The sequence below is a fragment of the Cyprinus carpio genome, chromosome B9 (genome assembly GCF_018340385.1).
Source record: "Cyprinus carpio isolate SPL01 chromosome B9, ASM1834038v1, whole genome shotgun sequence".
Taxonomy (NCBI): domain Eukaryota; kingdom Metazoa; phylum Chordata; class Actinopteri; order Cypriniformes; family Cyprinidae; genus Cyprinus; species Cyprinus carpio.
This window is the reverse complement of record NC_056605.1, coordinates 16,977,335-16,999,225: the sequence shown is the minus strand read 5'-3', so window position 1 is coordinate 16,999,225 and position 21,891 is coordinate 16,977,335. Positions and strand designations below refer to the sequence as shown.

The 21,891-nt window shown below is 36.9% G+C and overlaps 2 protein-coding genes across 4 annotated transcripts in view; one reads left to right on the top strand and one right to left on the bottom strand.

The window, feature by feature from the left end:
• LOC109072078 (zinc transporter ZIP10-like) overlaps positions 1-17,784 on the top strand; it is a 31,240-nt gene extending 13,456 nt beyond the window's left edge. For 2 of the 3 annotated variants that reach the window (XM_042731194.1, XM_042731196.1), the window contains exons 2-10: positions 8,623-9,801; positions 10,800-10,971; positions 11,198-11,373; positions 11,468-11,641; positions 11,873-11,993; positions 12,292-12,615; positions 12,708-12,788; positions 14,085-14,275; positions 15,310-17,784. In XM_042731194.1, coding sequence (XP_042587128.1) covers positions 8,644-9,801; positions 10,800-10,971; positions 11,198-11,373; positions 11,468-11,641; positions 11,873-11,993; positions 12,292-12,615; positions 12,708-12,788; positions 14,085-14,275; positions 15,310-15,462 — 2,550 coding nt within the window. In that variant the 5' untranslated portion in view covers positions 8,623-8,643 and the 3' untranslated portion in view covers positions 15,463-17,784. Of the gene's footprint in view, positions 1-5,876; positions 6,946-8,622; positions 9,802-10,799; positions 10,972-11,197; positions 11,374-11,467; positions 11,642-11,872; positions 11,994-12,291; positions 12,616-12,707; positions 12,789-14,084; positions 14,276-15,309 lie in introns of those variants that run through there. The other variant, XM_042731195.1, reaches the window with a different exon arrangement.
• The window catches only part of dnah7 (dynein, axonemal, heavy chain 7), a 63,156-nt gene continuing 58,847 nt past the window's right edge, over positions 17,583-21,891 (bottom strand). Inside the window, 2 exon segments of the mRNA XM_042731197.1 lie at positions 17,583-18,268; positions 19,621-19,724. Coding sequence (XP_042587131.1) covers positions 18,062-18,268; positions 19,621-19,724 — 311 coding nt within the window. The 3' untranslated portion in view covers positions 17,583-18,061.

Sequence of the window (21,891 nt, the reverse complement as noted above, 5' to 3'; positions counted from 1 at the left end):
GACTGTCCATATGAAAGAGCAAGAGATTCACACCTTTATCTCGACCCCCACAAGTTATACAGAACTACCCCCCAGCCTCCTCCAGCTGAACTGAATTCGGTCTGTTTGTTGGCTGTGAGGAACGGTGTGTTGTTACTGGGTTGAAACATGCCTGTACTCACAGCAGCCTTACTCTTTTTATTCATTATTTTCCCGCAGCCCATATTATTATTTTCACTAGACCAAAATAATAACAAATTATCAATTGATAATTAATCATTATTTTTGCCAAAATCATTGTTATTTGTGAACGTAGGGGTTTGCAGAAGGCTTTAAGACCAAGCGGAGTCCTCCGTAAGCTGCTCCCGCTTCACAGCGCGCTGGACTCTCGCAAACTAACCCAACATTTAGCAAGGCAGGAAAACATTTAGTCTGCCTGAAGGAAAATGTTTCATAGACCTTCAGTTGTCATGCTTCAAAATCCCATGCCATTTGTAATTTCACTGTATTTTCACCTCCTAAATTACTACCCCAATTCTATAATGGTAAAATTTATTCAGACCGATGGTATTTTTTATGACATTATTTATTTTTATTTTTATTTTTAGAATAGGCTAATTGTAGCCTACATAAATGGATGAATCAAAACAAATAGAACTTTTTAACTCCAGGCAGATATAGGCCTATATTATTGTACATTACAAATATTTGGATCGTCCCTTATTTTATTAAATAATAAATACTTATTTTCTTCAAGAATAAACATTATAAATAAAGAAAGAAAGAACCTCTATTAGCCCTTATTTGTAGGTTGTAGGAGATATGCGAGCGATTCATAGATTTAAAAAAGAAAAAAGTGGGGTGCTTGGTTTCAGAAAACGAATACAGCTCGTAAAAAATGCTATGATGAAAAAGTCATGCTAACTTATTAATTCATAGAAATAATTTAAGCAATTAAGACCTTTTTTATACTAGATTCAACTTGAATTTCAATACTATTAAACTGACTTTAAAATCTCAAGGAGTTTAAGTTGAAACGGTAAAATGTCACAGTGCATGTTAAATAGCCTAAATGTACTTGTATCTTATATAGTATCCGAAGATTTGATTGCATGTTAGCATAAAACTAACAATATAATTTTTTTTTTTTTTTTTTTTAAACGAACAATTCCTGTATAAAATGTGACAGCAACCTTTATATTAAACATTTTGAAATCGTCCACAGCTGAGCAACGCCAGAGGCGGATCTGAAGTTATATTTGTTTTGTTCACGAAGTGAATGTGATGCACAAAGTCATTTTTAGATGCAATGGAAAAATAAAGCTGGATAAAAACATACGCGAAAACACTCTAAAAAATAAATTACATTTGTGAGAGTTGCATTTTATTACATTCAGAAATAATAACGGCAGGCCTAATAATGCTATAGGCTAATGTACCAACAGGACATTTTTAGTTCCCTTCACTTTACAACAAATCCTTTAAATGTAAAAAAATTATCAGAACAGAACAAGAATTACAAATATATAATTCTAATGGATAAAATATAATTGCAGCAGGCCATATAATAATATAGGCTTATAAACAACAACAAAAACTAATAATTAAAATAATTTAAAGCGATACATAATGTAAGGTTGGGCTTATCTCTCTCATTCGGGACAAATCCAAACATGTTGCCCATTTGAAGCTAAACTCTTATTTATTAGGTAAAATAGGCTTTGGATTTCACACATGTTTCAGTATCCATGGGAAAAAATCATAATTAGCAAAAATATGCCAAAGTGGCCCGCTGCTCGCGCCGCATGGCTCGGTGAACGACTGCTGTTTCCAATGAATATGTGCGCGTGAGGCACCAGCGCGATCAAAGTCACAATTCACAATTATTGGTCACACAGTAAAGGCATAATTCAAAAATGCAAAATGTTAGCAGTTTGAAAAATCAAGAATTATAACAGAGTTAATAAGAATTATTTGTAAATGCTGGACCGTTCTCATTTCGCTCTGCAAATGGAACCTGAAGATTATTATTATTTTTTTTTTTTTTTAACCAAGACTGAACCGAAATGAAAAATTTTAATCCATATATATATATATATATATATATATATATATATATATATATATATATATATATATATATATATATATATATATATATACTGTTTAAAAACAATAGCATGCATAAGAGCCTTTGTGTAAAGGCCTTTCTTTAAATTTTTGATGAGTAGATTGTAGTCTAAGACTATCCTATTTTTTTAATGGCGTTTAAGGATGTTATAATGTATATTATAATGTTATTGTTGTTTAACGTCTTCCTTTCATTTTTTTACAATTACATTCAGTTCGCAATCCGTCCCTTTGCGCCACCTGGCGGTAGTTTCGCGAATGATTTTAACACGCGACTGACTTGCAGTTAACGCCGCGGCCCTGCGGCGGCGGTACGCGCGGCGGTATTACCCATTTTGGATGTCTACCTACTGTAGTATGCTTATAATGGATCAACGCACACGCAGTGCGACACGCTCGTTTTCTCCAGGCGCGTCCGCACCGCATCTAGTTCAAAACATCTCAACTTTTCAGAATGACGCAAGAGCACCAGAACCAACTCAATCAGCTTCCTTCGGGGTGAAATTCCCGTTGTTTTTGAAAAATGGGGTGCACCCAAACATTGCAGAGTTTTTTTTTACTTTTCTTCGTAAATAAATCTTGTAGCAGAGTTACAGCAAGGGTTTTTCGGTGGTGGAAATCCATTGCTGAAATTTCCTTGTAACGGAGATCACCGGTACCGGTCCGTGGACTGGGGGTTGGGGACCACTGTAGTAAAATACACTTTATTTAGATTGCATAATCCTCAGTAAGAAAAGTATTTTTGCAGCATGAATGAATGAATGAGGTTAGGTTCACAGAGTAAGTTACCATGGTAACTGACTCTGAGTGTAAGATACCTCTCTTTCAGAAACGGTCTTGACTTACCCTGCTTTCTCGGGTTTGACAAACCTCCCATTCTGAAATGAGTTTCCCTCATTTCAGGGTTTACATAGGGTTTTCACTTAACCTTTCTGAAACAGGCCCCTGGAGTTAGGGGTGTGTGAGATATATCGTCTGCGATAATATTTTAATTGTTTTTTTTTTAACAATGTGCAATTTGAAATGATCAGATATTTGGAAAAAACAAACAAACAAAACACACCTACAGAGTGCAGGCATACATTACGTGATGAAGTCTAGACTAGTGCGCATTTAGAGTGTGTTCTTTCACTGCATATAGTTAATCAATATCACACAAATTGTGCCGTTTTTTTTCTCCTAAAATTACCATGATTACAAATCTAATATTGATTTTTTACAACCATTCTAAAAACAAGAATTTAATTAAGAGACTTGCGTTTTAGACACCATATTTCCTTTTTTTGCTTTACCATTCATCAAATTGTACTTAACCCTCTGGAGTCTAAGGGTATTTTTGGGGCCTGGAGAAGTTTTGTCATGCCCTGACATTTGTGCTTTTTTCAGTTTCTTATAAATATCTAAATGGCTAAAATCTAATCTCACTGTAATCAGCACAAACTAGGCTATAATAATATGTGAGCAGCATGTATGTACATGATTGTGTTTTTGAGAAAAAAAATGTTATGCGTGGTTAGTGAAAAACTAAAAATGTTAAATCACTTGAATAAGGCAATAAAACACATATAGAAAATTGGTTCCCAGGAATTTTGAGAACTGGAGCTTGTAGCCTAGAATTTTTTTTTTCTAAATGATGTGAAAATCATCTTGTGTTTACTCACTTACAGAAAACAATATATTGATTTAAATTTTCTAAAACACTTTTTGTTGGTAAAAGTCATATGCGAGTAGGCGTCAACTATCATGAATTCACACCTGAGAAGACAAAGGCCTGCATAATGAGCTGCATAATGAGCCATTCAGTCACCTGTGTCACTGAGAGGGGTGAGTTACAAGAAAGAATGTGAGGACAAAATAACTGTATATAATTTTATGTTTGTAGTTTATTTAGAATATATTTAATTATCCCACAACATAATTTAATATTCACTTTTGAGTGCAGTTAAACAGTTTATTAGGAACAATCAAAGCTGACTTTCAAACTGAATTTTTTGCATCATTACTCCAGTCACACAATCCTTCAGAAATCCTTTTAACAATCTTATTTTCTACAAAAAAACATTTATTGTTATTATTATAATTATTATCATTATTATTATTATTATTATTATCATTATTATTATTATTATTATTAATGTTGAAAAGAGCTGAGAATATTTTTTTCAGGTTTTTTTAGCGGGGATAAATTGAAAGAACAGCAATGATTGTTACATTTGTTACAGTTACATTTATTGTTACATTTATATTATTTACATCAAGCTTTTGAATGGTATAGTAGTGTATATTGTTATTGAAACTTCATAATATTTCACTTGATTATACATTTAGTCAGGAATTATAGTTTGGAAAAAGTCCAACTAGTAAAATGTTTACACGTTATGTGAAAACTAGTACAAGTATATAAATAAATAAGAGACTTACTCATGTTTATGATCTCTGCTGAATAAAGTGCTTCATTCTTTTTTTTCTGAGGAAATCCAAATCTCAAATCCTCAACCACATCACATCTTTTTGGGGTGAATTATGTCTTACTCCTCTCATCGCGAAGCAAACAGTAAAATAAAAAAAAACTTGAAGAACAATCTCGCTGCGTTGTCTTCTGTTGTGTGGGCGTATTCAAAAGCCGCGCGCTTCAGTGAAACATTTGAATCTCAAAGGCGCGCTCGGCGCGGGGGCGTGGTCGCATTAGAAGATAATGAAGGGGGACGTGAAAAACGGACATCGCGTTGTTTTCATATGGATTACTTTATCACAGAATATTTGTTTTCAGCAGCACTTGTTTAGTTTAAAAGTAGACATGTCAGGCTTTCTATAGATATCTCTCTCATGTCTCTGTGTTGAGTATTCACTGAGTTACAGTTCATTTTAATGACGCATTTGTAACTGAAGATCAGCGCAGACAAAGGCTGCAGACAGCACTCCTTGTTTGTTATCTTTATTTTATAAGTGCACAAAGTTTTGTTGTTATTATGTCTGTATACAAAAAAAAGTAGACCCTTTACAGATTCGACTGATGTATTGCTCTTATCTGTACGATCAAAACTGAAAGTGTAATTTAAGTTCTTTTCGGGGGTTATCAGGAGAAAATACACCAAAACGCGTATAGTGTCAAGTAAATTCTATACTATAAAATATTTTTTGTCTGCACTTAAGCACATATTTATTGGAAAATACAGTGTGATATTAATAATAATATAGTATTTTAAAAGGGATAGTTCACCCAAAAATGAAAATTCTGTCATTAATCAAAACACATAAGACAAACGTCGTTCCAAACCAGTAAGATTTTCGTTCATCTTTGGAGCACATCATTTTTACAAAGCTACAAGAATACTTTTTGTGCTCAAACCATTCTTCTCCCATGTGTTACTCTATTCCGCCATTATGGAGAGTAACACGACGTGTTCTGTGTCAGAAGCACCACACGCATGCGTCATGATACTCTCCATAAGAGTATCACGGCAGATGGGATGAGGAGAATTGTTTATGAATTGATGAATTTTTGTTATTTTTGTTTGCTTTGCAAGTTAGCGCACAAAGTATTCTCATAGCTTTGTAAAATTATGGTTGAACCACTGATGTCACATTCAGTTGCGTTGCTGTCTATGGAGGGTCGGAGAGCTCTCGGATTTAATCAATATATTAATTTGTGTTCTGAAGATGAACGAAGGTCTTACGGGTTTGAAATGACATGAGGGTGAGTAATTAATGACAGAATTATCATTTTTGGGTGAACTATACCTTTAATTGGTATTGTTTTCTGCTCAGACTTTTATAGCCAAAGGTGGATCACAGTGTAATAACATACAGGGATATATGAGATGCTAATACAATAAATAAATATAAGTAAATATTCTTTGGTAAAATAATCCATATGTTGGCCTCTTCGGATGGCTTTTATGTTTATGGTCATCATAGACATGCAGCAATAAGAAAAATCTCAACCACAATTCCAAAGTCCCTAAGTGCTGATTTCAGCCTCTGTGTGTGAGGACACTATTGACACACCTCACTAAATGGCACACTGCTCTTCTCATTTATAGATTAGTGGAACGTGAGCTTATGGAAAAATTAGCTTTCAGTTTATCCTTCCCATTACCATCCAAACAGAACACAGTGTTCAGAAAGCATGACTCTGTCCAGACAATGGCTCTGCAGACAAGAACTGATGATGTCTCTAGAGTATCATCTGTTGTGATACTGCATGCATTTGTTCTGAATTGCACCAAATTTGCTGCAAGGATTGGTGGTTCAACACTAAACATGCAGATTTGCTTGTAAATTTTAAAGACATCATATAGGCTAAGGGTTAGGTTTAACTCTTACTTAAACAGAAAATTTAGTTTCATGACTTCCTTCCATTCATGACATGACCAGATAACAGAAACTCTCCTTAACCCTCCCTGTTATGATGTATGAGGACGCTACAGAATGTGATTGGCATATTTTAACTGAAAATTCATTTGCGAACAGTGGAGTGGCGTTTTAAGTCTGAATTAAAAGTTTTTTCTAGCAGAAGTAGTTCTAGTCTTCTAGCATTTGTTTTATGATAACTCTGCAGCACATGACTATGCTGGTTTTAGGATTTTTATTTTACAAAATGTTCAGCCATTTTTGGGATGTCATATAACTAACAAAGAGCATATTGAGCCAGCGCAGTGAGGCAGGATTATCAGCACTTCTGCCCCATCCTATCTCCTGAAGGGTTCAGAGGTTACTCCACTCTCATGTTTATAAACACTGTGCTGTCAAGAGGAAGGATCATAATTATACTATGTTTTAACCACCTTCACGCTTCAAGTTCACACACTTTAACAGGCTGGAGCGCAGGCTGTCGTAAGTACTGCTTACAGGATGTTTTGACTTAAAGATCCATTCAATAAATTAGAATCTTTTGTATTATATGGATGGCTCATTTTTTTTTTTTTTTTTTTTGTATAAAGGTTTTAGTTTTCACCCTAGTTGTGGTAGATTTACACTTGTTCACATGTAGTTGGGGGATTTTTTTTTTTCTTTTCTTTTTATTCTCGGAACCTAAGTGCAAGAAATCATAAGTCATAGCAAATCTGTGAAAGCTAATTGTTTTGCACATATATAAAAAAACTACAAACTATTTATTTCAATTTTGAATCCATTGTATCCCAGCAGTGCTATGATCTTTATGTACTTTCAACTTTGCATTGACTTTTGTTTGGCAGACGTATGATTCCTTCCAATAGGGAAGTTGTGTTTGATAAATGATTATCTGACTGCAATATATTCCTCACGTTTTACACTCTGAGGCATATAAATGTCTTATGTTCTTAGTGTAGGTACAATTTTTTTCCTGTAAGCACAATTCGCAGTATATGTCATATTTCCTCAACATGATAAACTCATCAAAGTCCGCTGCAAAAGCTGAAGTATGTTGTGTTTGCATATTGTTTTTAATATACCAGATTTCTAGAAAAAGTTATATTGGCTTAATCTGCTATAACCTATTAGCAGAATATAGTATGCAGTACAAGCTACAGAAAAAAATGGCAGTGCTTTTGGTATAAAACTTTTGGGAACACTCACACCCAGATCCATTTCACAAACATTTTTCTTATTTGTGGCTCTTGTATGCAGATGGAAGAAAAGACTCTTTCTCATGCTGAGGTCTCTGTTTTGTTTGATCACACTTTCCCCTTCAGGCTCACAGTAGTTGCTGTAGGGAGACCATTAAGGCTCTTCAGTACTTTTCCAGCTGGGAATCTATCAGCCCCCAAGGAAAAAAGGGATAGATCTAGATTTTTTTTCATCCTTCAATAACATGGCTCTCAAGATGAAAACCCATTTAGATTTTTTTTTATAATTAAATAAGTGATTAATGTCAGTTAAGTGCAACAAATATCTGCATTCTGTAAAGTAGGTTTTGGTCCAGGTCTTTTGTACATGCCACTTTAAATATGAAACTGTTTTACTCATGATGCCTTCAGAGGAGTTACCAAAGATGAGCATGACTGAAAGTTTTTTTTTTTTTTTTGTTTTTTTTTTGAGTATAAAAATCAAACCCCAACAATAAAAAGAACTAGATAGGTTAGATGATTACCGTAAAAGTCCATAACTTAAGGCCAGTAGTTCATACTGCTGTTGAAACATTAGGATGAGACCAGGTTTCCTGTCTGTTAATGTGATGTTTGTCATTAAGCGTTATTGATTTTTGTAGAACAATTTGGTAACACTTTAGTATAGGGACCAATTCTCACTATTACCTAGTTGCTTATTAGCATGCCTATTATTAACTTATTGGCTGTTTATTAGTACTTATAAAGCACATATTTTGCATGATCATTCTACATCCCTAATCCTACCCAATACCTTAACTTAACAACTACCCTACTCACTATTAATAAGCAGCAAATTAGGAGTTTGAGGCAGAAGTCATAGTTAATGGTTTGTTAACACCAAGAATTGGACCTTAAAATAAAGGGTGACCAAAAATGTAGATGTATTTCTGGTGTATTGAATTAGATTTCTGTTTCTTCACAGAGGTTTCTAAGCGAGGAGATAATGAGAGTTCACACACATACCAGATTCTGCTTTCTCTGCGTGCTGACCCTGCTGTACCATCAGTGCAGTCACTGCCATGAAGGAGGGTCCCACCATCACCATGGGCACAACCACGGTGACCACGACCACGTTCACAGTGACCTGCAGATTTCAAAATTGTCCTGCGAGGGTTTATCAGACCAGTTTGTGCACAGCAGCCATGGCGAACCTGCAGAGAACGAGCAACGTTACTACATCCAGCAGTTGTTCTGTCGGTACGGCCACAAGGATCGTCTGGATTTTAAAGGCTTACAGAGTCTGCTGTTGAGTTTAGGGCTGGGCAAAGTGCATGTGGTTGGGCTGGAGCATGAAGATCTGGGCCACGATCATGTGGCACACTTAGATGTTCTCGAGGTTCAGGAAGGTCGGCACTCGCATTCAGCTGGCCATCCAGATCATCATCAGAAGCCCCACATATCACACAAGACCCATCAACATTCCCACCATGAGAATGAACAGCATGGCCCTGCTGAGGAGCTACTGTGCAGCAAAACACTTGGCACCGGAACTGAGAGCACCACTCACAGTGCATCTGAGGGACATGATCATGGGGCACATGACCATGATGAACATGACCATGAACATGACCATGAACATGAACATGAACATGAACATGAACATGAGAAAGACAGTGATCACAAACATATCCACAGGCATGTTACGGACAGTCCTCATACTCAAGATGACCATGGCCAACTTGAGCAAAAGAGTAGTGAACATGCACAAGAAAATAATGATCTCAGTGACCAAAACCACCATCATCATGACCACCATCACCACAAGCATCCCCACCCTCATCTCCATGGTCCTGACAGCGTGGAGCACAACACAGCAGCCCCTCATCTCACACCCGGAATACAGCCTTCTGCCCCAACTGAGCTACCCACTACACAACCCAGAAGAAACAGCAGACCACCTAAAGCCAGAGCTCATCGAGGCCGCAACAAGACCAGCATCAGTGTTACTCAAGCTGGCGAGCTGGAGACAAGAAGAGATAACCATGACCAAAGCAGCCAGGATCACAGCCCTATTCAGCCGCAGAGGGGCAGGAGGGAGGTTCCAGGAGAAGATCTGTCTGTGAAATCCCATGCACATGGTGTTCTTCACCAACATGAGGAGGTACATCTTAGTGTCTGTCCTATGTGGTTGTTTATGATTGGCTTTGCCCTTCAGATGTGTCTCAAGAATCATTTGAAATGGTTTATCTTATTTGGTCTATTAGTCCACGTTGTAGAAATACTTAGTGTTATCAAAGCACTTCCTTTGTAAATAAAATAGTTACTGCCAAACTTCAGATGACCTGCTTTAAGCAGGGAATCTGTTATAATGCATAATTCATAGTTGTTATAGTTCATAGTTTTGTGGAATCAGCAGTGGAGTACAGTAATAAACCAATTTAACGTTTAATGTTAAAATAACAGATTAGTGCCCATGCCCCTTCTCTGCTTCTGTAGCATTTTTTTTAAATCTTTTTTTTGTCCTTTTTAAATACTATAATATATTTTGTTATTTTTTCTTGTTTGTACGCTTTAAATATCAGTAGCTTAAACTGAAATTTTAGTATATTGAAGTGTAATGTTTTGTGCAGGATGTGTATGTGTAATTATTGATATGTATCTTTTGGTAATTATTTTTCATTCTTATTTGCAGATCAATACATTTAATGTCTTCATCCATCTAACTTATTTTAGGATGAAGTATATTTAAATAAAAATGTAATGAAGCATTGTTCATCGATCAGTACCTTTTAATATTTAAATTATTTTAATACTTAAGTACATTAAAAATCAAATACTTTATTACTTTCACTCAAGTATAATTGAAAACGAGTACTTATATGTTTAATATTTAATTAAGCCATTGATTTGTGTACTTAATCCACCACTAGGAATTGGAGGTTATTTGGTTAATTAGCATAATTAGGAGTTAACACTAAACTAACCACCATGCTGATTAGACTTTTCAGACAGGCATTAACTAGTGGATTTCACACATTCCTGTTACTAATATTAGATGTATTTTATATGTGATTTATATTTCTTGTATGTGTTGAAAAATTAATAAAGGAGAATCGAGCAATGAATCAAAGTAAAACTCTTTGTCTGTCTCTCCCTCAGTGTCTGAATTTAACGGAACTGCTGCACCAGTACGGACTGAGCTCGGATTCTCTCATATCTCCAGCGCAGTTCAACTATTTATGTCCAGCACTGCTCTATCAAATAGACAGACGCTTCTGCATCCTTCATTATCACCACGTTGAGACTGAAGTACAAGATGAAACATCTTCAGGTACAAGTGGTCCTGTACTAGTATAATTATGTTTTTACAAAGTATAGTCACTCATCTACAATTCTCATTATCTGTGTAGTTTGCTAGCATGTAAAGAGGGTAAACAGACATAGTAAATGGTTGAGAATCATTGCTTAGCCATAATGTTGCTAGAGTTGCCTTAGTTGATACTCTTAGAGTCTAGTGACAAGAGTCCTGGTCTAATCCACGGATTGTGTTTCTGTAGTTTGGGTCTGGATGTGGGGCTTTGTGTCGATCACCATCATCAGCCTGCTGTCCCTGCTGGGGGTTGTTCTGGTGCCCATCCTTAACCAGTCCTGCTTCAAGTTTCTCTTGACCTTCCTGGTGGCACTGGCAGTGGGAACCCTCAGTGGTGATGCCTTACTGCATCTACTCCCTCATGTGAGTTCACTCTTTGGGGGCAAACTAAGATTTAACTGTTGCAAAGGTGCAAACTACACAGCCCAGGGAATCAAACCTTTCTTATGCCTTACAGTCTCAAGATGGCCATGATCACAGCCATGGAGGACACGCGGAGGAAGAACCTGCAGAGTTTTTTCTGACCAAGTTTGATGGAGTTTGGAAAGGACTGACTGCACTAGCAGGAATCTACCTCCTCTTCATCATTGAACATTGCATTGGCATGTTCAAACACTACAGGGACCAAAGGGTGAGAGGCACCACAATGTTTTAAACACAGGTGTTAGAAATCTTGCAAAAGTGGCAAGTAAGCTGCTTTTTACTTCACACATGCTTGTTCAGGACTGACAGAGCTGAGAGCTATGGAAGACTAAAATTTAGTCCATAATTGCTGCGAATAGTGGGGCTTTTAGTGCACAGCAGAACAACCTTGGATTTTATTCTCAGAACCTAGTGCTTATAAAGGTGCTTGCTTCCACAGGGAAGCCTCTGCCAGAGGAAGAAGAAAGGAGAGCAGGCAAAGATTGGGAGGAAGTTGTCAGACCACAAACTCAACAGGCGTTCAGATGCCGAGTGGCTCCATCTGAAGCCTCTAACAGAGGGTGGGTCTTCATCATTTCGTCATCAAATCCCTGCAGACTTTATTTGGCTTTTAAGTAAAGTTTTTTAGTGTGGATATCCAGGAGATGTTCCCGATTCTCTTCCAATGTACTGCACTTTTGTAAGGATGTTAGAAGAACAAACTTAAGATGTAACTCAGCATTGTAGTTGAGATCAGCTCATTTGAGTCTGAGTCCAAGGGATGGTTTAGTCAGACAAGACCGAGACCAATGGGGTTGAGTCAGTTCAGCCAGTGTACTATGACATTGGAGTAACTCCTTCCATTCTTTTTTCATGCAGGAGAAGGTACAATGTGTGAAGCCGGACACAATGACACTCAGATGACGGAGTTGCAACCTCTGGATTCACCCAGCAAAATACCAGTCTCCATCTCTGATTCAGATCCCCCCTACAAGGAGCCAGTAATAACAGAAGAGGACAGTAGGCCAAAGGCAAAATCAAAAAAGCATGGACACAGGAACGGACACGGACATGGCCATGGTCACTCCCACCATGGGCACTGTCACTCTGACCAGGAAATGAAAGATGCGGGCATTGCCAGCATAGCATGGATGGTGATCATGGGAGATGGCATGCATAACTTTAGTGATGGACTTGCTATAGGTCAGTTTCTGTAGATTGAAAACATTAGCAGATTTGTTTGTCTTGATTCAAAAGGGTTTCTGTATCTCAGGAACTGTGTTTGTCACCTACAGGTGCTGCTTTCAGTGCTAATATTACAGGTGGCATTAGTACTTCAGTGGCTGTGTTCTGTCACGAACTGCCCCATGAACTAGGTAAGTGGTTTAACCAGTTGCAGTATGTCGAGAGACAAAATGTTGAAATAGCAGATCCATTTTCTTACATTTGACATGTGTGTGCAGTTATAGTTAAAAAGTAAAAGTCTGTCCACACCAAGAACGAAAACTATATTAGCGTTCAAATCAACGAACAATAATATTCTGTTCGTCATGTCTGTCCCTTTAAATGCTTGAGCTCTTTAAAGTGGATTCTGATTGGCTGTCAGTGTTTTTATTATTCATTCAACAAACATTCTGAAAGTGATTTTAACAATTTCATTCCTTTGTGTCATTTTCGTTATCACTGTGGTGTGGATTCCCCTATTATCATAGAATTAGAATAATTATTAAAACTTTATCCTTGGTAACATCGTCCTTGGTGTGAATGGGCCTCAACCCAGAGAAAAGGTGGAAAACATGTCAGTGAGAAATGTCAGACTTAGCTTTAGGGTGATGTGGTGGTCCTGTTTTTAAAGTCTGCAGGTTTTATCGCCAGTGAGGTCTCCTTTATTCAATATCGATTAACATCAACTCTGGAACATCAAGGCGAAGAGCTCCAGCTGTTTTTCTGTGCTCTCCTTTTCATGTTTAAATGAATAAAAAACAAACGGTGAACGAATACAACACAGCAGCACATACAACTTTTAAAACACAGTAAAGCTTTTATGAAGTTTTGAGTTTGCTGTCTAGAGGGCCACTAGTTTTTAAATTCCCCTTTTGGCTTAAACAAAAGAACCAGACATTACAATACCACAGAAGAAGTAACATAAACAGAGTATGCCTTTGATGTAACAATGATCTTTTTGCATTTGATGTTGTTTACCTTTACTGTCTGCCATCCAGTGGAGGTGATGGGACTTGATTCCTAAAACACTAATAACGTTTGATGGAGCAGCTCTTTTTATTTTGTCTGAGAATCTATCTCCCCATGTTGTGGCTAGAGAAAGACAGCTATTATAAAGAGTTTTTTACTACCCTGCAGTGCCGTTAATTGCCTTTGACGACTGGTTTAATTGGGCCAGGTGACACAGAGCAAAGATCCACAGTGTAGTTTACAGAGAACCAATGGTCGTTAAGGAACCTCACATATATATACAGTAATTAGGAACAAAGGAGCAGCAGCATAGAATTGCTGAAACACAAGCAAAAATTCTCAGATTGAGGGACGGATTGGGAAGGGCAGTCCGATCTCACTGCAGTTATTGTCAGGTTTAGCATGGGCTATACTAACTATACCCACACTGCTGTATTGTTTATTGTACATTAATAGTGCACATTTGTGTTTGCCTCCAGGTGACTTTGCCGTTTTATTGAAGGCTGGGATGTCAGTGAAGCAAGCGATTGTGTACAACGTCCTCTCTGCTCTGATGGCTTATGCCGGCATGGTGATCGGCACGGCTGTGGGACAGTACACGCACAACGTCACCAGCTGGATCTTTGCTGTTACTGCTGGCATGTTTCTGTATGTGGCATTAGTGGATATGGTAAGAGAACCAAAATGCAGATTTATTTGGTTGCCAGTTGGACTGCATAAATATGTTATAATTATTGATTGCTTGAAGTGATTTATTACATGCCATCTTAGGGGCCTTGCATTCCACCGCACTGCTTGTCCATTGTTTTTCTATGTTAACATGCTCTAGAAGGAAGTTTGAGCATTGTGCTCACGTCTCATGTCTTTTGTAGTGTCTCATGCATGTCATTGTTTGTTAAAAGAAGTTGAACTTGTAAAAAAAAAAAAATCTTTAGACTTTGCAATTTTTTTTTTTTCTATAGCCCCACATCTTGAGTTTTCCGATGCAGAAAGAATTCATTTAGTGCTGTTTTAAACATCAGTAAATATAGTCACATTGGGACTCTAAACAGCACAAAAAGCAGTTATTCAAGTTTCAAATCAATTATGTACTATATTATTGACAACATTAGAGCACTTCCATTATAATCACCGAAGCTGTCAGTCACTGCATGTTCACAATGTTTGATCCCTGCAGTTCAGCACAAGCTCACTGAGTTCTGCACTTCTGTAAACAATTAAATGATTATAATCAACAAAGTTGACTACACTACACAATAAATTTCTTATTTACACTATTGACACCTTGCTGATTATAATAGAAGCATTTTATTTTTGTCCCAAAACTGCAGCATGCAGTATATATTGGGTGTTACACCCACATACTGTATGTCTAAATTGCGAACAAGTGGTGCAGCATCTAAATCCAGTATGATTCCAGATGATGCACAAAGGTTTTTGCATTACATATTGTAATGTGCCATTGCAGACAGGTGTGAACAAATCTGTAAATTGAATGCTGCAATCGACACCGGTTATTAATAGTTAATTGTTAGATCTTTTTTATTTAGATTTTGCAGCCCTTTCTCTAGATTATTTGTAATGCTTAATCTATATGCATAATTTATTGTATATGCAGCAAACCTTGATTTTTGTGTTTGTCGAGAGCTATCGATGTTAGAATGTTATTTTTAACACTATGAAATTCCTCTTCTTGTTCTTTAGTTGCCAGAGATGCTTCATGGTGACAGTGAGGAGCACAAGCGCTGTGAGATGGGTCACTTTGTCCTGCAGAACTTGGGCATGCTCACAGGGTTTGGCATTATGTTGCTGATCGCCATCTTCGAGGATCAGATTGTGCTTGACTTTGGCTTCTAGCCGGAGCCTGAGGTCAGGGGTGGTGTCATTCATCAACTACATTCACACACGTGCTTTGCCTTAAAGTGGCTTTGTTTTGTGATGGTACAGTCTTGCAGGCATGTCTCAAAACACAGCATCGGTAGCTTACAGTGGACATGGACATGCAAACAAACGTTTACATTTCATCATCTCTTCCTCTCTAGGACACTCAAAACAGTTGCTTGTCGTCTTCAAGGTCTTTTGTAGTTGTAGCTACTTTGATGTTTTATCCTTATTCAGTTCTTTTTTTTTTTGAGTATGTGTGTCCAATAAGACATATCCACAGCACATGATAAGCACACCCCAGTATTTGGGTTATCCCTTTAATATTGTAGTATTTGTTTTTAATTTTTTTTTTTTTCTTGTAGGACTGTGTCCTAGAGAGTAGCAGCTATTCATCAGTCACTCATTCAGTGTCATGTTTAGCTCTTTCATTCATCTGTATTGTATCTCATAGTCCATTCATTAGTAACTGGCGTGTTGTGCTGTGTATGTCTAGTGTGTCACACCATCTCAGTGTCAGGCACAGAACTGTGCTAATATGGTGCAACAGAGTCCAACTGGCATCAACTCTACAGGTTTTAAAAAAAATTTTTTATTGAGAAGTACTGGTCAGTATTGTGTGGCTGGATCATGAAAAACAACACACTTGAGCTCTTTTCTTTACTGGATTGTTTGTTTGTTTCTCACAATATATTTACTGTTCATAGTGATGGGAGCGTCCTCAGTCTTAGACTTTCATTCGCTTGTCTTTTTATTATTATTATTATTTTTTTTTCTGTTATTATTGGCTAAGATTCTACTAGTGATTTGGCCAACTCTGAGTATTGAAGAAATAGGTATGCAACTGTGTGTTGTATAACCTCTGACTCGGTGCTGCCGAAAGACCGATTGCATTCATGAGGTCAGCTGAATAGTGACTGAACAAGTCCAGTATTAACGCTAATGCTAAAATACTGTGATTTTAAATTTCTTCGGGAAGTCTATTTGTTCATTGATAAAATACTAATTATCATGATCTAGACTACTTTCTGAGTTGATTTTCACATCCAAGAGGAGCTGTTGTAAATAATGATCTTGTTACAGTTGAAGAAGTTCATGAAATAATTATTGTCCCCAAAGGAGATTTGCTACTGAAGACTTGTTTTTTTTGTTGAAGAAGTTGGCATTTTGAAACACCTTTGTTACTTTATTTTAATTATATGACATGTTTGATAATACTGGATAATTTGTGCAAAATTCAGAATGTTATTTTGTGAGACATCAGCACCTTTTATACCCTGACCATCTAAAAACTTGCTTTCTGGGAGAACCATTCCTTTTTTAACCTACACAATGAGTTAGCCATTATGAAATGTTCTTTTTTGACAATCTTAAACGCTCTTGTTTGTTAACACCCTCCTATTATTAAAATTAATGCACACGTTTCAATTATTGGCCTTATGTGCACTTGTATGAAACTACAATCAAATCTATAGAACGTCTGTTCATCTGTCCCCCATTGATGTGATTCTTGTTAATGAGTGTGCATCATTTTGATTGTGCCAAATATGGGCTGTGTTTCTAAAATTGCACACAAGCACTGCCTATGCCCGCAGTCGCCTCTACACATTCCACTGGCTGTTCGCTGCTTGAATCCTCTACCGTCATGAGTTGGTGGGGCATGTTATGTGATTCATGCTTATCCTGTCACCATGTGACATCCATTTATTTGTTCTCGTGGGTGTGTATCGTTATTAATTGCATTCATCAAATATACTTGATTGGATGGAAACATGCATGAGACAAGTGAAAGTGGCTAGTTTTCATTTCTGTTATAAAATGGATAGATGAGAACACTTACAGTTGATTTCCTCTTTCCCTGAAGAACTGAATTTTCACAGCTTGAATGTAAAGCCAATGAGTTTTAGGGGTCATGTGAGCAAACCTAATCAGAGTCGTCAGAGATTAGGTCTAAATCCTGTGTATGTCTTTGAAAGGAAATAGCCCATTTTGTTAAACTGAAACCGAGCTCTAGAGCTCAAATGAAACGCCTCATGTAAGTGGTGCAAAGAAATAAACTTCATAATAAATAAAAATGAGGCACACCAATTTTCTTCATGCTTTACAGTGTATTCCAAAAAAAGACCATCCAGATATTTACTTACATTTGAGCATTGTCAGCTGTTTGGGAAGACATTTATTTTTAAATCCTCTGTTTACACAGCTTGGATGTTAAAGCGTTTTCAATACATTTGCCATTCTTGCTGATTGTCTGTGCATTTCTTTGTCAGAATTGGAAAATAAAGTTTGCAAAGCCTACTTTGAGTGTTTCAGTGTATTAAAAATCTCTGAAAGCTGTTCTACTCTAAAAAAAAGTATAATTTATTAACTATTAAAAATCTATATATTTATTATTATTTTCTATTAATATTTTTTTAAATTTTAGAATATAGGAAGACATTCATGTCATTGTTTATTAATATGTATAATTTTTGTCTCTAGACAGATGGTATTTGATGGTATTTCTAAATCTAATATATCATTTCGCTACAGATATTTTACTATAGAGTGAAGTGAAAGGATACAAGAAGTGTATCTATGAGTTAAGCTGACACAGTAAGGCCACGCCACGACGGATCCAGTGCTCTGGAGGCACGTCTGAATTCAGGGCCATTGCTATGACGTAGTTGGTGGAGTGTCCAGTGGTGGAAAGGGTTCCACGTCTCTCGCTGGTCTTGTAGACAGGAGAAATGTAGCACTGACGCTCGGGAATGTCCTGCTTCTTCATGGGCTTCAGCCAGATCTGCAGAGAGACAGTGTGATGTGTAGATGAGAAGCATTTTCTGTGCTCATCCTCTCTCCCTACAATCTGTTTTGATTACTATATAAATATGTATTTTCAGTGTAATGGGATGTGGTTGGTTATTTCAACATTTCTGAGTCACTAAGAATATGGTGGTGAATCAACATTCATTTTTCCCTTGTTGATAATCTAACCCATTTTCCTTGGCTTGGTATCCAAGATAACTCCAAAACAAAGAAGACTGTCACCAAAAATCAGTTCAAAGCCCCAAAACCCCTTTATCAGAAGCACTTAGTGTACCTCCTCTGAAACAAACAGGTACATTGAAAGTTGGTGGTTTTAATATGACTTATGGATGTGTTTATTTTCAGTGTTTCAGATGAAATGCTTTCAGCTGAAATTAATAATGGACTTTGAAAGAAATTTGCATTTCAAAGTTTTACCGTAAGTAACAAATGCATGTTTAATTAAGTTCAGCTCTTGTCAAAAAGTTATTTTGGTAATGAGTTGTCCTGAAATGTCTGAATATTAAACGGCAGTGAATGCATTATTTATTGTGGCAATGTGCATTGTGCAGAATAAAGAGGGCAGAATTAATAGAAATCTTTGTTTTCTCTTCCTGTTCTGTTAATAATACTTAACCTATTTGAATCTCACCTACTATGATATTCATGTCATATAACTAGAACTCCATTCATATACTGTATTTAAATACAAAACATTATGTAGAGTTTTCCTCTTAAACTTTCTTCAAGTGACCCAAGGGTTGGTTGAAGTACATGGTGATGAAAAGAGCCATCTTCAAGGAAATCTGAAAAATGGGGTGTCAGCACAGACCACCTGCTGGGTGTATGCTGCAGAAATTCAGATTCCCCTTAAAATGTATTATGTATGTATTATTATTTGGTACTGAAGAGAGAATAAAGCACTTCTTCAGCTGTGTTGCAGCTGCACTGGAATTAAAATCAGCATATTCGCTTTCTTATTATATTATCAATACCATTTTTTTTTAAGTGTGCACATTTGAATTTTTTTTTTTAGCATTATTGTCCCTTGATTGAACATTTTTGCATGTTGCTGTGAAATTAGAAAAAAATAAATTCTCTCAAAATTGCTTCTTGTTTCCATAGTTACTGTTATAGTTTGCCTACAGGCAAATACATTTTTTGAACTGCGCTGAAACTTTTGAATTGCAAGTATTTGCAGGTTTCATTTTTCAACCGACTGCTCATTCCAAAGGAATGACTTTCTTGTGACTTAAATCTCTGTGTGTAATATGTACCCACATCAGGGGCTATGCATGATGTCATCAGCCTCATTTGACTGAGATTATACATTTTACAGCTTCTCACCACAGGCATGGTGTCATGCAGGATTTTGGGGAAAGACTCTGCCAAGCGCCTTGTTCTCCGATCCCATCGGGCACCATCCAAGAATAGACCACGGATGTAAACACCTGAGCAAAAATAAAGAAAGTACTGAGGATTAATAATTAGAAAAAAATGGGTACTGCATAAGGGCTTTCGCACTATAGAAACTAGCCACCAGGGTGGTCCCCCAAGAACTAAATTTTTCCCTAAGGCCAGTTTCTGTCAGTAAGAACTCTTAAGTGATGTAATCCGGCCAACAACGTCATCTGAACACAACACTTAAAACAACGTTTACAACTGGAGGATGAAGGAAGGAAAAGTGCCTGGACTTAAGAGTCAGTCCATCGATCACTGTTTTCCATATTCGTGGAGTTAGTTTGTGGAGTAAGTGTATGCAAACTGACTATTTAAATGGCTTTTTAAAAATGGTGGAAGCCAGTGTTTCGTATGCATTTGGCCAATCAAGAGCCCGAAAAAGGGTATTTATTGTTTGAATTTCTCAAAAAATGACAAAATTTGAAAGCTGAGACTAAAGTAACCTACTCTGTCCACTCTGTCTGTCAGCGTGTTGTCAGTTTACTCTGTGCTTTGCAATGTATTTTTCACTTATGTAAGAATTTGTGGCCTGAGAGCGGCATGGCTTGTTGGACATAGCAACAGTATCGAAGGAGGGCGGGTCTTTGTGAAGTGTCAATTTAGTCCCCCCAAAAGGCATTCCTATAACTAAAATAGTTCCCAGTTACAGTAGTGCAGTGCAGACGTGCAGTGCGGAGTAAAAGCCCATCATGAGAATTTTAGAATCAATTTTAAAATTAAAGGAAAAGTTCACCAAAAAATGAAAATTCTGTCATTAATTAGTCACCCTCATGTCGTTCCAAACCTGTAAGACCTTCGTTCATATTCACAACGCAAATTAAGATATTTTTACTTATTCCGAGAGCTCTCTGACCCTCCATAGACAGCAAGGATCCTAACACAATCAAGGCTGAGAAACGTAGCAGGGAGATCGTTAAAATAGTCCATGTGACATCAGTGATTCAACCGTAATTTTACGAAGCAAGGAGAATACTTTTTGTGTGCAAAGAAAACAAAAATAACTTTATTCAACAATTTGTCTCCTCTGTGTCACCCTATAGCGACATTTTGGACAGTATCACATACGTAAACAACGTATGCTGTTCTGTGTCAGCAGCACCATACGCGGATATGCTGTTTACGCTATTATCTGAACATAAACAAACGTTTAAAGTCGCTATTTTTGTTATCTTTGTGCACAAAAAGTATTCTCTTAGCTTCGTAAAATTACGGTTGAACCACTGATGTCACATGGATTATTTTAACGATCTCCTTGCTGCGTTTCTGAACCTTAATCGTGTAAGAATCCTTGCTGTCTATGGGAGGGTCAGAGAGCTCTTGGAATGTATCATAAATATTTTAATTTGTGTTCCGAAGATGAACAAAGGTATTACAGGTTTGGAACGACATGAGGGTGAGTAATTAATGACAGAATTTTCATTTTTGGGTGAACTATACCTTTAACAAGCCAAAAACAAATACAATTTAAGAAGTGAGCATGAGAACGTAGATGTAACCTTTTTTAATAGTCTATAAAAGTTGACTGCTGAAATCAAAATATAAAGGGAATGTAAATAAATTTGCAAAGCAAACTGTTGAATCACAATTCCCAATGTCCCTACTATACAAGACTACAGGACACACATTTAACCAATATCATGAAACCTGTTACCTTAAATTACTTTAAATTCAGAAGCAGCTGATTTTACATAGACTGATCATTGACCGTGTTCACACTTGAGTCACATTCATCCATCTTCAGCAATGGCTATAATTAAAACATACTGCTTTAGGTCAAACAGTGTGTTGTGGTGACTAATGTGATGTCTCTTCACAAGGACACAGGCTTAAATGGATGTCACTTGTTAAAGTTTAGCTGGGAGCGTAGTTTGATTGGCTTCCAAGCTTAAACATTTAAGACATGAGCTGCAAAAAAATGTACCTAAAGTATAATTTTTGCATTAAAAATGTAAGAGTAGAAAATCCTCAAAATAATATTTGAATAATGAAGTACTTTACACCCCTGCACACAAATGCACACTAACTAAAGACCCATCCCATTTTATACACTGACTGACTGACTGAACTATAAAAAATAAAGTAGACACAACAAAGTATCTGTTAAAGTCAAAGACACTCATAAACAGCCTCATGCAGTGTGTGATGGCCTCAGAGAGA